We start from the raw sequence: 14,051 nt of genomic DNA, 5'->3' as shown, positions 1-14,051 counted from the left end.
ATATAATAGAACGGGGCAACAGGATGATCGCACCATCTTTCTCCGTAATGTTCATCGATCTCAACGCGAAAGGAAAAACCATTGCCATTGTCTCACGAGTCGGTAAAGATTTTCGCCCCAGCAGAACTTTCTTTTTTTGTACTTTTCAAGAAAAAAAAACCACGCCACGAGAAAGGCATGCCTTCTTTGTGCGCACGCTTCTGCAAAAGTTTCCATGATTGAACTCTTTGCACGAAAGACGATCGTTATACTGGATCTTATCATTGTAAAATCCGTCATTGAGTGCTCTCTCGCCGAGCTCCTTCTATCAGTGTATGCTTCTCTGATATAAGATAATAGTTATAAATGGGTCGTCTCTCCTTTCATTTCCGAATAAATAACGAAACACAATAACGCTTTAATTTAAATCACCTCGGGAGAATCGCATCTACGAGGAGTAAACTCATTAACAAGTTTCCATTCATGGAGGGTACTTCGCAAAATTGTCACCGGCAATAATAGCAACGCGAGAATGCTGCGAGATTGGGTAACATCGAAAAAATTAATTAGAAAGTTATGGTCGTATGATCGCATGATCGGTTATCTTGAAACCACATAATAACTTATAAAGTGTGACCAAAAGTTTAACAGAATAAAATTTGATCATCAATGTCTGTTTATCCTGTCGTATGCATTACGAATAACGATGAGAATTACATAAAATCGTTCGTAAGGGAGATCATTCGAGAAAAAGCAAGAGGAAAAAGAACGATTCTTTTTTCCACGGGAACAATCACAGGATTGTCGTTCAGCGGCAATATGACATATGCGGAAGATTGTAGAGTGGACACTCCCCTGAGATTACCATCGCATATACTGTAAAATGATATGCAAATGGAAGGACTTGCGCTACATGACATCCCAACGGAAAAATGCATTTCATGCATTTTTAATAATAAAAATATGGAGGATATTAGTTATTTAAATAAAATTTCGGTAAATTTGTAATTATAAATTTTTTATTGTTATACATTTTTATTTATTATAATTTTAAAATTTTTAAATATTTCTACGAAAAAAATAAATTACACGATGATTACAACGCTTCAAAATTAAGTTAACTACTATTAATCTACTAAGAATATTAATAATTTTAATTTACGAGTCATTGAATTGTTCGAGAATTTACCTCGATTAACGTGATATATTAGGGAACTTATGTCTATAATTGCACATACACGTGTACACACACATATCAAGCAAGATTTCTACGGGACAAGAAGCACCCTTGGGAGTGTCCGAGAAAAGAGAGCGATGAAAACAAGTAGCTGAGAAAAATCAAGAGAGCAGTTCGACAAGCGAGAGGAGAGTAGCCCGGCAATAAAACGCAAGCGGAAGATTGTGGAGTAAAAGGCACTCTCTTGAGATTGCTGGTACTCCATGTTCGATACTGACATCACAGAGAAAGAGAGAAGAATAAAGATTCTCGGTATCTTTGTATCCAAGAAGATTGCAAAATATGTATCCTTTCAATTGATCCTCTTACAACCAGCTATAACATATGTGTATATCACTAAGACGCGATGATAGAAAACATAGAAAACATGATGAAAAATTGGAAATTCTTGAAACAGCTGAAAGTTGATGTGTGTGTACAATTAATGTGTAAATTATTATCTGTATATACATATGTATAAATAATAAAATTAATTTTCATATAGATAACAGCTATGTAAAGGTTAGTTTTATTATTTTTCAATAACTACATAAAAATAGTAAAACTAATTTTTATTAGTTTTCTTGTACAAAGATAAAATACGGAAAAAATACATATATTTGAAAATTCTTTACGTATCAAGAAATGTTTAGTAGAATATAAAAAAAATGCTACTGCAACATAATGTTTATTCAAGACATTTAATTTAAAGCATGCTACACGGAACACCATTTACGTTTAATTTATATTTATCAAAAGGCTATTTAGAGTGTCGTGGTTCGCTGAAACATTCGACCGCAGGGCAGATTTAATGAGTTGCGCTCCTATATCGCTAGCGAAGTGCAATTGCACTTTACAAGCTAAATGTACGTGGCTTCATCCAAGTCAAAGACGATTGTTTTGCTGTACTACGCGTGAAGTATCGTAACTAATGCAATTGGAACACGTTGGTAAATACAGCAATGTACGATCGAGATAAATCTGCGGGCGTTTACACGATATTGCGTTCTATCCTGCTTAAGTGCGCAATTTCATAGCGGATGCACGCAATATAATGTAGGATAAACGGAGGAAAATCATTTTCAATATTCAGTGATGACTACAATATACAATATCGCTCTGTACTGTTCAGATTGCAAATTTCTGTTTCTATTCCATTGCAATTTACACTCCATTTTATATGTTGAAAAAAGACGAACTTCGAAATATCGTTATTATCGCGTTTGTCGTATTTATAATTTTGCCGCTCAAATGTACATATTATGCAAACATGAATATTAAATACATTGCATTCGTAGTAGGTATAATAGAATGTAAGGATTAGGCAGAATTGCGCTCTTTGAGAAATTGGAACATCGCGACGATCTGCGTTTGATTTTTTTATAACGAAATTTTAATTGGAGGGATTACATTACTCGCTTTTAGAAATTCAATTTTAGCTTAATTATTCAAATACAAAAAGTAAAATAGAAAAGTAAAACTAACTAATACCTATATAAAATATTATTATTTATTCATATTCATAAAACTCTATCTTTCGAATCCGTACAATTTTATTCATTCACTAGTCAATATTTAATACCAGTAATATTTTAATTAAACCTTTGTAAATTTGTGTCAGATAATTGGTGCCAAACATATGAAAAAGAAATTATTAAAGAAATTAAAATATATTTCTAATTTCCACATTTTACCGATATATTAGCAACGATAAACAACTATATGAATAATAATCGTGATATGAATGATAAACGAGCGATCCTTTCCGTTGAATATAGAGATCATTCGCTGTAGCTTTACCGGAAAAGCGGTTCTCCAGAGAGAAGCCAGCAATTCCCCGAGATTTCCCGGCTCGATTTGAGAGATTATCATACAAGCTAGGCGTCTATTTATGCGGAACAAACGATGGTCCATGCGACGGACATTGCCGGGCGGTTCTGATTGAAATGCGCCCGGTAATTTCCGGTTATTTGGCACATACAGTTATGCTTGCGACGCGGTGCATTAGGCCGCCATGACGCCGGCAACGTTTGATATGGCGTGGAATGCGTAGTTCTACCATGGTCCATTTCCATCCGCTGCGTCCCGTATATTGACGTCGATCAACGTCGACGAAATCGTACGGAGGCTTACGCGATTACAGAGAGCTAATATCGCGGGGCTTTTAATCGATCCAGTGCAAAGAGGACTAAGCTGCAAAATGATAATTTCAAATCCGCGCGGATGATTTTAATTGATTTATATATTTTCTTGAAATTAAAGCGATTAAATTAACGTATTAATAATAAATCACATCTACTATTTAACATTTTTCTTACATTATTTCTTTGAAATTATTATTACTGTTTTATCTAAAAATATTCTTTTATTAGAGACTAAATTGGAGAATTAAATTATTATTAATATCGCTCTTATTTTCATTTTTGTATAATTATTTTAATATGGCATTTTCTGCAATTGCATATTATATTTCATAGAAGACTTGATTTTCAGTCTCAGATTCTAGATAAATATAATTTCTGCTCTACATTGTTCCACGAGCGAGACGTTTAATTAAAGTTGTAAAAGGTAATGCTTCATCTTATTGGAATTACTTACGTTAATGAGATCCAACTTCTCGTCGTCCAACCTGCAACAAAAAGTGAAAGATGGTCTTTTAGATGTAACGGAAGCTAACAATTTTCTGTCGACATTTCATTGCTGACCGCGCGCGTTGAAATGCCGCGCGAAATGAACTGTAATAACATTAGAACTTGACAATGTACGGGGTGACTCGTTGACGACATAAAACTATGTTCCCCGGTCATGCCAGTCCTCCAACCTACCAATTTCAAAAGTTCATAGTAAACTGGTGGCCAAAACTAATTTTCCAACTAATTTCCAAAATAGGAATCCCAAACCGCTCTAGTAGATGACCGAGAGATTACGTTCGTAGCACATGACGCGTAGAAGTATATATAGACAGAATCGGCATTTTATTCAATTCCTACGCATATTATTTCTCTGACACTTCTTATAATATAATTATAAATCCATAAACTTTAAATTTCCAATTGAACTGTAATACAAACTATAGGAAATAATTAACATAATTCTCATGAATTGCAACTACTTGGAAAATAAACATATAATACCAATTTCGATAAAGCTATATCTAAAGTCCAATCTATTATAGTTATATTACATACATATCTCGTTTATACATATTTTAAAATATAACTTTAGAAATCATTATTAAATTTTTGAGGTACATCGATATCTACTTCTCATGAGACAAAATTGTCACTATCTCCTCTGGGTGTCGCTCTGTTCACATTAAATTCGATCAAAGTTCGACTCCCGAGTTCCGTTAACCAAGACAGACGACGTGCGGGCAAAACCAAAGTATACGCCGGGGCGAACCTTCTCCTTAACTGGCTAATTCCTCGATTAACATTTTAATTACCCGATGTACGAGACGAAAGTTTGAGCGAGCTGCCCTAAGCTTCAACGAGGGAAGAAGATTAGAGTCTCGTTAGAGTGGCGCAAGTCCCACCCGCTCCACTGCTCTTATCCCTCCACATTTCATCCTCAAGACTAATTTTGCTCGGCCTGATATGCGTTGAAGAAAATTATTCGTCGGCGTCTATCTTCCGCCCGCGGAGAAACGTTGCGCGAAACGAGGTGGAGGACGGAGGATGTCAGACACTCTTGTGGACAAAGCGCAAAGGACTTTAATCTCAGTGAGGGGCAAAAAGGTGCGCGGTATGTACGTACGACGATACGCGATTTCACAGTGAGTACTCTCGCGAGACGGCGCTTTGTGTGGAATGTCAGAAGTTGACGAGCTGCCGTTTTCTACGTCACGCGTTTCGCGACCGGTGAGTTTAGGAGCTTCGGCGATTAGAAACGTTGTAAACCTCTTCCTTACTCAGCGTTATTTAGCGCTAATTCACTTTCTGCGCAGCAAAAAAGAAACGTCGGGATCATAATAAAACAAGGCTTTGTTAAAAATAGAGATTGAAATTAACTTCTATTTTAGTTTAATTTTTGACGTATTAAATACAGAAATACAAAATTATATGTGAAACGCATACACTTATGCAGATACGAAAAAAAATTTTTTTTCGCATTAGTCGCGCATTTATGTAAATTTTCAAGAATAATTTTAGAGGAATCTGTTTTCGTCTGCCCACATCAAAATCTGTATTCATTGAAATTATGCTGATTTTAATTCTCGATGAATAATAAAATATCAGTATTGTCTGTTTAATTGTTGCAGATCATCATTTCATGGTTTTCCTAGTGTATTCTTAATTATCAAAACTTTATTGATATTATTATTATATGACAATATTTTAATATTAAATCTATTTTATGTTAAAACGCAAGGCATTGTGATAACTCGCATTGTTTTATGCAAAACTCTGTTTTAACTGTTTATTTTTAATATATCTCGAGAGAATAAACGTTAGAACAACTCGCTATTTTAACATTTCGAAAATGAGATGGAAATAAATTTTCCGCACTAGCGAATATTACGTTTTTCACGAGAAGTGAGATCTCTGTAAATATAAATTTTCATCGGTGAGGTAATATAACCACCCACGCTAAGTTGTACATTATTAAGCAAAATGCCAGAAAAGATGAGATTGCGACCTGCTCTAATGAAGGCGACGTATGTACAAAAATTACTGCATAAAAGTAGATTAACTTGGTTGTTAGCAAAATATATTCGCGCCGCGCCACGCCACTTTACTTAATATTATCCTTTTTGACGTACAAATTTATAGGAGTGCGTATTCGAAGATAAATCCAGAAGAAGAATAAAATAGGAAGAAGGAATTGTGTAAAATTATTTATATCTTTCATATTTTATTAATTATAAGCATTTAATACACATTCCTACAAGTTTGGTAAATATCCACTTTAAATTACAATAGTAAAACGCGGTCGCAAAAATAAAAGCTCGCGTATACGGAGGAAACAAAGTTCTCGCGGCGGAAAATTGTATTGTTAATGCAATCGCATAGTTTCGAAACAAGCTCGTTTTTAATCATAGGGAATGCTGCTGGTAAAACTGCAGGACCGAGATTAAAACGGCAATTTAATAGCGTCGCTGATTAAAAAAAAAAAAGTTATCTGCACTCTTGGTAAGCGCCCTGTAACTCACACCATTTTCACTCACTCAAAGCGTCTCCAATTCAACCGGGTATGTCTCCTGTGTCTTGACTTTTTAGTCGACCCTTTCTCTATGACCATTCACCCTTCGCTTCCGCGTTCACGAGCTCCATGTCCTTTCCTCGCTTGTGCTTCAAGCCCATTGAACTTTTTTGTTTTAAACGTGTCGTGCAAGCTCTCTTACAAGCAAGCGTACGTATACTCGGTGCCATTTTCATTTCACCCGAGTGCGCAATTTGCAGTTGTGCTCGTAGGCGATTAAGATGCTTAATCTGTGCGCGCGAATGGGCGGCGGCCTACTCCTTCATCGAGTCTCTGTCCTTCGCCTTTTCTTATACTGAATAGTTTCAGCTAATTCAACTTATCCCTTCGCCCCTTTCCTCATTGTCTTCCGTCTCGGTCCAAAATCTTTCTAGTTTTTATTTTCTCCATTCACTTCGTATCGCTCTGCTTCTTTGTTTCCCCTTTTTTTTCTTTAGGTTTTTTTCTTTCTCATTTACCATATCGCCTTCTATCTTCCGTTAGTATTTCCACCCCCTTTTTCCTTTTCTCATTCTCTTTCTTTCACGCGGCCACTTCTTCTCTCCCGTGTCTTATAGCACTATTTATTTTACATACAACATATAATTTCCTGTACATGTCGCGCTAGCGTATATCTTTTACATCTCTTTTAGCTCCAATCTCCATTATCTAAATTGAAGTTGCAAAAAAGCTTCTATCATATCCTCTATCGCATTAGCTTTTATGTTATAATTTTGCATTAGCTAGCAAATGACAAAAATAATCAATTAATAGTTTATTATATAAACATATGTATTTATATAAATCGTGGTATTGCGCTTGTATAAAAGCTATTAATTTTTTTTTAATTTGTCGTTTACGGTATATCTAAATAAAGAAGAAAGATTATTATTGAGTATGTCATTGTTACTCGCGATTCAATCTCATCGCATCTTTTGGCAGCGATAGTCTAGAACTTTGCACAGAGGAGACAAAAAGTTTAAACAAATGTACTTGATTTAGCGAGTTACTCAGCGAGTTACCCAGCAAAATCAAACGAGACACCACTCTCGCGTTTTAGCGCCACGGAGAACAGCGTGTTGATTTAGGACGGTAAGTTATGATCTCGAGTACTACTGCAGCGCTGTAGTAATATCCCGTAGAATATGGAGGCGCCAGATAAATTTCAGTAGCAATTAGCGGCCGCCGCGATAAAATCCATAATGTCGCCTCACCGCGGAGTCGCGCGCAACGTAAGCGCGAGCGTGTTAATTGAGTGTGAATCTGGTTATAACATCCGTGATATTCCGCAGTAGCAGAATTTTGAGTAGGCTCTTACGACTAATTACTGAGTCTGGGAAATGTAATAGGTAATGCGCCTAATAGGCTTGCGAACATATACAGAATCAAAACTAATTATTTCGATTTAATTGGCAAATAATTGGCAAATGCTGTTTTAAAATACATATATAATTGAATATATGAGATTTTTTTAACCATATTTATAAACTGTTGTGTTGAAAATTCGTAACATATTTAATTACAAAATAATAATTATGCTACAATAAATACTAAATTTGTGAAATAATACCTTCAAAATTTTTTAGTTTTATTTCTATTTTTATGTTTTATATAGGCAAAATAGCCTTTTCAGTTTCAAAAAATTGTGCTGAAAAGAACTACAAAAGAATTATGTCAAAGAATCGATAAGAATAATAATATAATAATTTGAAATACGAAAAATATGTTAATTATGATAATTTCTAAGCTGTGAGATAACAACTCCTATCTCTTGATTTCCATTGAGATATTTTTCTACCCTAATTCTGGACTAATAAAACAAAAATGTTTGCAGCGCAAAAACCCGTGTAACTTTTATCACGTACTCGTCGCGGTTGGAAGTCACGTAGGTCGCGAAATCATATTACTCGCGGTCTTATCTTTCGGCTACCTCGTAACAGGACACAGAAACCGCGCGGTATGCACGTGTACTCGCTACATTAACGAAATCAGTCATCATTCGTAGCACAGAACACCGAAATCTGACCGCGGTGCTAATGTCCTGCAAATTGCAGGTCACGTTACGGTGTTGGATTATTGATGACGCATGCAGAGAATGGCTACGACTATGCGTCTCTATTATCTTTACGATCTGCAAATGGGGCCGCGGTCATTCGTTGCCTTGGATAAATATGGCAATGCTATGCGATTGTTTCAAGCTTAACGCGCCCGCCGATCCGAAATATCGCCCATTCGCTATTTACTGCAAGGAATGCAAGGCGAAATACTGCTGGCAATTGGCGAGTGCGTTGCTGGAAGGTGTACGATATAAATTGTCCAAGTTAATCTGTTTTTAGATAAAACGCACATTGCGGGAACAGCAAAAAAAACCCTCAATTGGTTATCTTTATTTTTACGTCTCACATATCTGATATTTTAGCTTTTTATTAATATCGTGAAAAAAGACGATATTACATTGTACGTATATAATCGCTATCTATAATTTCTTATGTCTATATGTTCGCCAGCGTGAGGATGGTAAAACGACTTTTAGGGAATAAAAATTCATGTTGCCACTAAAAGAACATTTCCCAGCGTAATCGCGCGCTCTATCCACATAAATCCACATCTGCTGAATTTACGTCGTTATTCCCGGCATAAAATCCTTTTAAACGTTCTCATTTTCTCAAGGAAACATACGCTTTATGCTGCAATAAAAGTAGCAGTCGGTCGCAACGGCCTCACGCGTCGAGGGATAGCAAGACAGAGACAGAGGGAGAGAAAGAGAGATAGATAGATACAAGTGTCGCGTCTAAAGTCCTCATTAGGATGCAAGGAAGGTGCGTGGCATACAATACGAGAGACTAAACGACAGTTACGCTTCTTCGTCTCTTCAAAGTCTTTGAGAGCGTGTACAAGTGATAAGATTTTTCGAGCAAGGGCACCATGAGCGTACGTGTTGTCTCTATCCCGTTACCGTTGTCGTGCCATTACATCGCAGTATCTCCGCTTTCAAGACCGCCTATTGTCGCGTAAAGAAAAAAAAGGAAACTTTACGTAGCAAAAGAGCCCTTTACGCGAGATAAAATATCCAGTAAAGCACGTGACAAAATAGCGATATAAGGAACGTGAAAATGTAGCAAACATTTCCCACGTTCTTAAAACACTTACTTAAAAACACGTTTACCTTAATGATTACGATGCGAGAAACAATGATCAAGCAGTTAACATATAGGGCGCGGAAATTTCATGAGATTTTATATTGAACCGTCTCACGCGAGTGATGCAAAATTCATCATTTTCCTAACGATGCTAAAATAGTAGAATAGAAGTAACTTTTTTTCAAATTAAGCGATGACTAAACCTATCTGTACCATTTGCCTAAAAATAAGATTTATCACAAAATTTTTCACAAACTTCTACGCCCTTTATTGCAGTTATTAGATTAGCAAGCAATTTCTTTCTTCTTGTCCCGAAAAATGTATATACACATAAATTGCGTCATATATAATATAAATTATCATATATATGCATATACAGTATATGTAATTCTAAATTATTGTCAGGGTTTTCGTGGCCTATGTAGTATTTTCAAACCGGAAACAAGTAAACTTACAGAATATGAAAGTGTGACTCCATAAGTTTTATTTGACAACGCTATACTCACCGCATTAATGTCTGATAATATGATATCATATTTCAAAATGGTAACTGTTCAAGAGAAAGCAATGTGTGTACTTTAGTTCTTCGAAACTTTGGTTCGTCCGTTATCACAATGCACATCGTTACATAACTCATTGTCAGTATGGAAAAGATCTACTTCAGATCATGCTATCCGACGTTGGTTAAAGCAACTTCAAGAGACTGGTAATGTTCAGCATCAAAAAGGAGTGGGAAGTACTTCGCAGGAAGATACTGATCGAATCCACCAATAAACTAAAGACCAGAATTGTTATTGCGATAGAAACAGCTACATCACAAATGCTGGAGAACTTAGAGAGAAATTAATTATCGCTTGGAAACCTTACATGCCACGAAAGCCGCGAATGATGAAGTTGATGTTTAGCATTCTGCCAGTATTGATTTTATAGGTAATAAAATATATATTATAATATTCATTATATATTAAAGTGGAATAGAAAGATGTAAATTATCCTTGTGCTAATCAGACCTTTTTCTTTCAAACAGTAGGTATACGATCAATGTTCCATTATCATTTCGGGGCGAAAAGAACAGACATTTTGTGATTTGTTTGCTTATCTCACTTATCTGATAAAAAAAATACTACATTTGCTTTATACTCTGTGTAAACAGAACGTTTCAAAATGCGTTTCCTGTAAATTCAAAGTACGAGCACACAACCATCATAGCGCGGTTGTCACTAGACCACAAACCAGAACATCCGTGGGCAAGAATTTACATACTCGGCGACGTATGCGCGCGCACAATTTGCATTTATGTAAGTGCATAATTCGTTATGAAATGCAAGCACAATGACTATTAGCTTCCAAGATTAGTCTACGTCGAGCGACGATTCGCAACGCGAGTCGGAGATTCTATTGTTCGCAAGTGACTATTAAATTCAAGAGTACCCCATTCAGCCTTTATTCGAATTAACTTGAACTCGAATTGCATGTTATCATACGACGTAGAAGCGCTCATATAAATGCGAAATTTTCGTTACTAAGATTATCGACTTATGCGGTCTGCATGTAATATGCAAGCGCGAAGCGCGGGAGAGAACTTTGTTTTCTTAATAACGTAATATTCTCAAATTATTAATGCGATAACGCGATTAACAATCTTTGTTGTATCAAAATACGCGATATAATATTGGACATTGGACTATTCTGTTATTCTAGACACTAATCGTACATACCTATATATTTGGGAATCTGATCTATATGAATATTGCATGAGACAGTGCACAAATACATTATTTACAGACAGTTGCATATCTCACTATCGAGATAATCTTGCTATTATTAGTCTTGCTATTAAACAGTCTTGCTATATTATTAGTCTTGCTATTAGAAAGTCTTAATATTAAAGTGACTGATCCAAATGACCCATCATGGATACTTGACTTGAGCTATATCTCATACCGAAAAATAATGAAATTATAATAATAAATAAAGAAACAGGCTTGTGTATATATAATAAAGAGACAAGGTTAACGGCCAATGACGAGCAGCAAGGATGTTGAGTCCCCATTTTAATATTGTTAATAATACATAATTTTAATTTTCAACATCCTTGCTGCTCGTCATTGGCCGTTAACCTTGTCTCGAAATTATAATAGTTTTCTAGAATGTAAATTTGAAATGAAATGGAAGTCAATCAGAGACACTTTTCATAACTTTTCTAAAATTGAACCTCAGTTTGGTCCATAATATGCGGGGAAATGTGCGCCTTTGCCACTCGTGCGTGAACCTGGTTCGCAACGATGGCTCTCCGGAATCATTCCTGCTCGTCGTAATCTTTCTTCGTTTTATGCGGTCGTAATGGACTGCGTCGCGCGATGTCGACTCGCGACCGCCGCGCTCGCGACCGTTCCATATTTAAGACGACAGTTCGCCGTGAATAAAGATCACGAGCGGGACTTAATGCCACGGAAGTCTGACGCACGAGATCGCCTCTCGCTCGTTCTACTGACTGCACACCGTAAACGCGCGTAAGAAGTCCAAGGAGTCCCGCCATGTGTGTGCTAAACGCTTTACCGCGTTATTACCATCTTGTTCCACGTGGAAGCACGTGGACGCGTCGTCTCACTTTTTATGCCGCGGAAACGTGACACATCGTGAAGAAAAAGTCATTTCGCCGGCTGCGTTACGGGCGCTATCCATAATCACTTCGGCAACACTTCACCGTCGCGAGATAGCCAGTTAAATGAGATTTTCATTTCGCCGACGATGGGAGGGGGGGGAGGGGGACAAGTATTTCAACGTCGGCTATGCTCGCAGAATTGGTATTTCATTAGTGCAGCGATTTTGCATTATGCATTCGTTTGACGATCGAGCGCGCGTTTGATATCAGACTTTTAATCGGCCTCATTAAACCGGGCCGCTTGAGAATTTGTCGACGACGATGACGGGACTCGCGACAGCCTATAAAAAATTCATGAGCGCTAGTAATTTACTTCCTTCATCGCGAGGCCGGCCCTTGATCTTCCACCCTTACATTTTCCACGGAGAAAGCTCTCGCCGTCGCGTCGGGTCGCGCTAATGCCGCTACGCTTTACCCTCGGCGACGGAGATTTAGCGTTGCGATATGACGGCGTTTTCCGAGGACAGCTTAAGGAATCGGCAATGGCCGGGGCGGGTTATACAGGCGAAACATCGTTTACCCGATACGGAGACCATCCGTCATGGCAACGATAACGAAGACTATTTTCCACCATCCATTACCGAGATCGCTTAAGCTGCATCGCTCAGCCCCCTCTGTGTACTCTCTGCTAAAGGGGTTGCTCTTTTTCAATTAAAAAAAAAAAGAACTTTCTGAGATAACGACCATGTCGTTAGTGCGGACCGGCCGTAGAAGTGCGATAACTTCGATCGATCGCTTGCTCTGTTAAAGTATTTCTTTCGCGGCGGCGGCCATCATAATGGCGGCGTTTCTTCAAAGTTTCTTTTATTGCGCAGCTGTGTTATTTTCGTCCGTAGCGAATCGACTCAGCGAAATCACGAACTTCATTTGACGGTGCATTAGAGCCACTGTGTTCCTTCATTACGTTCGCTAGACGAGTTAGAAGATATTGCTGTTCAACAGATACAAGGCAAAACTTATACCACCAACTCTACGTTCAACGCGAATTATTATTTTACGTCCGCAAAAATCCGCAACTATCCCGAATGTGAAGATTGCGTGAAAAGCGCAAGTAACTTAAATGTGCATTTAACGCAGCTAACATAAATGCACTTATGCTTGAATCTCCAATTATTTTCCTACAGATTCTGACAATCCCATAACATTTTGACGACTTTATTGTTTTTTTCTAGCTATGTCATATTTCATTACACGATGCGTTTGTTTAGTATTATTACGGAGCATTTAATTCAGCTTATATGACTATTGCAGTGAGCTCCTGTACAAAAGCGCCAGGAAATGTAAATTCGCTGCGCTAAAAAAAAAAAGAAAAAAGGAAAGAGAAGTAGAAAAGTTGAGTCATACGCATAATAAACACGAGAACGTAAAATCGAGAAAGTACGCTTAATATACGGGTGCGAAATTTTAAGCATATATAATTTTCTCAGATAATACGATTATAAAAGAATAGTTGTAAAACAAAAGTTTCGCGTACCCAGCGATATCACAACATTCAATTTTATTTATTCATAGATCGTATTCCACTTGTAGAAATGTATTTTGTCGCAGTCTCGAGACACCCATTCGATCGCAAATGCCTTCCGAGGCCGATTAAAGCTTATCGCACGACGCGTGTGAAAGAAAGTAAAATCAACGGTTATCAAAGCTTTTTCAGTTCCGGATATCTTTTTAGCTTTAAACCACGGTGCGGTTTGAGAACTGCTGATGTAAAGAAGTGTCTCGCTCACGCACCTGCGAGCTCTAAGCCGCGAGCAAATATCATATTGTTATAAGATAGCCGTATTACCACGATTACAGAAAGAGAAAGAAAGAAAGAAAGAGAAAGAGAGAGAGAGAGAGAGAGAGAGAGAGAGAGAGAGAGAGAGAGAGA

At 37.2% G+C, this 14,051-nt stretch overlaps 1 protein-coding gene across 1 annotated transcript in view; it reads right to left on the bottom strand.

Annotated features, from left to right (window-relative positions):
* The window catches only part of LOC112464739 (leishmanolysin-like peptidase), a 259,428-nt gene that overhangs the window by 55,865 nt on the left and 189,512 nt on the right, over positions 1 to 14,051 (bottom strand). The window contains exon 3 of the mRNA XM_025031897.1: positions 3,794 to 3,824. Within this exon, the coding sequence (XP_024887665.1) occupies positions 3,794 to 3,824 (31 nt within the window). The remainder of the gene's footprint in view (positions 1 to 3,793; positions 3,825 to 14,051) is intronic.

This window comes from Temnothorax curvispinosus, unplaced genomic scaffold (assembly GCF_003070985.1).
Source record: "Temnothorax curvispinosus isolate PA1 unplaced genomic scaffold, ASM307098v1 QBEX01001498.1, whole genome shotgun sequence".
Lineage (NCBI taxonomy): Eukaryota > Metazoa > Arthropoda > Insecta > Hymenoptera > Formicidae > Temnothorax > Temnothorax curvispinosus.
The sequence above is the reverse complement of the archived record's forward strand: the minus strand, read 5'-3'. Positions and strand labels throughout refer to the sequence as shown.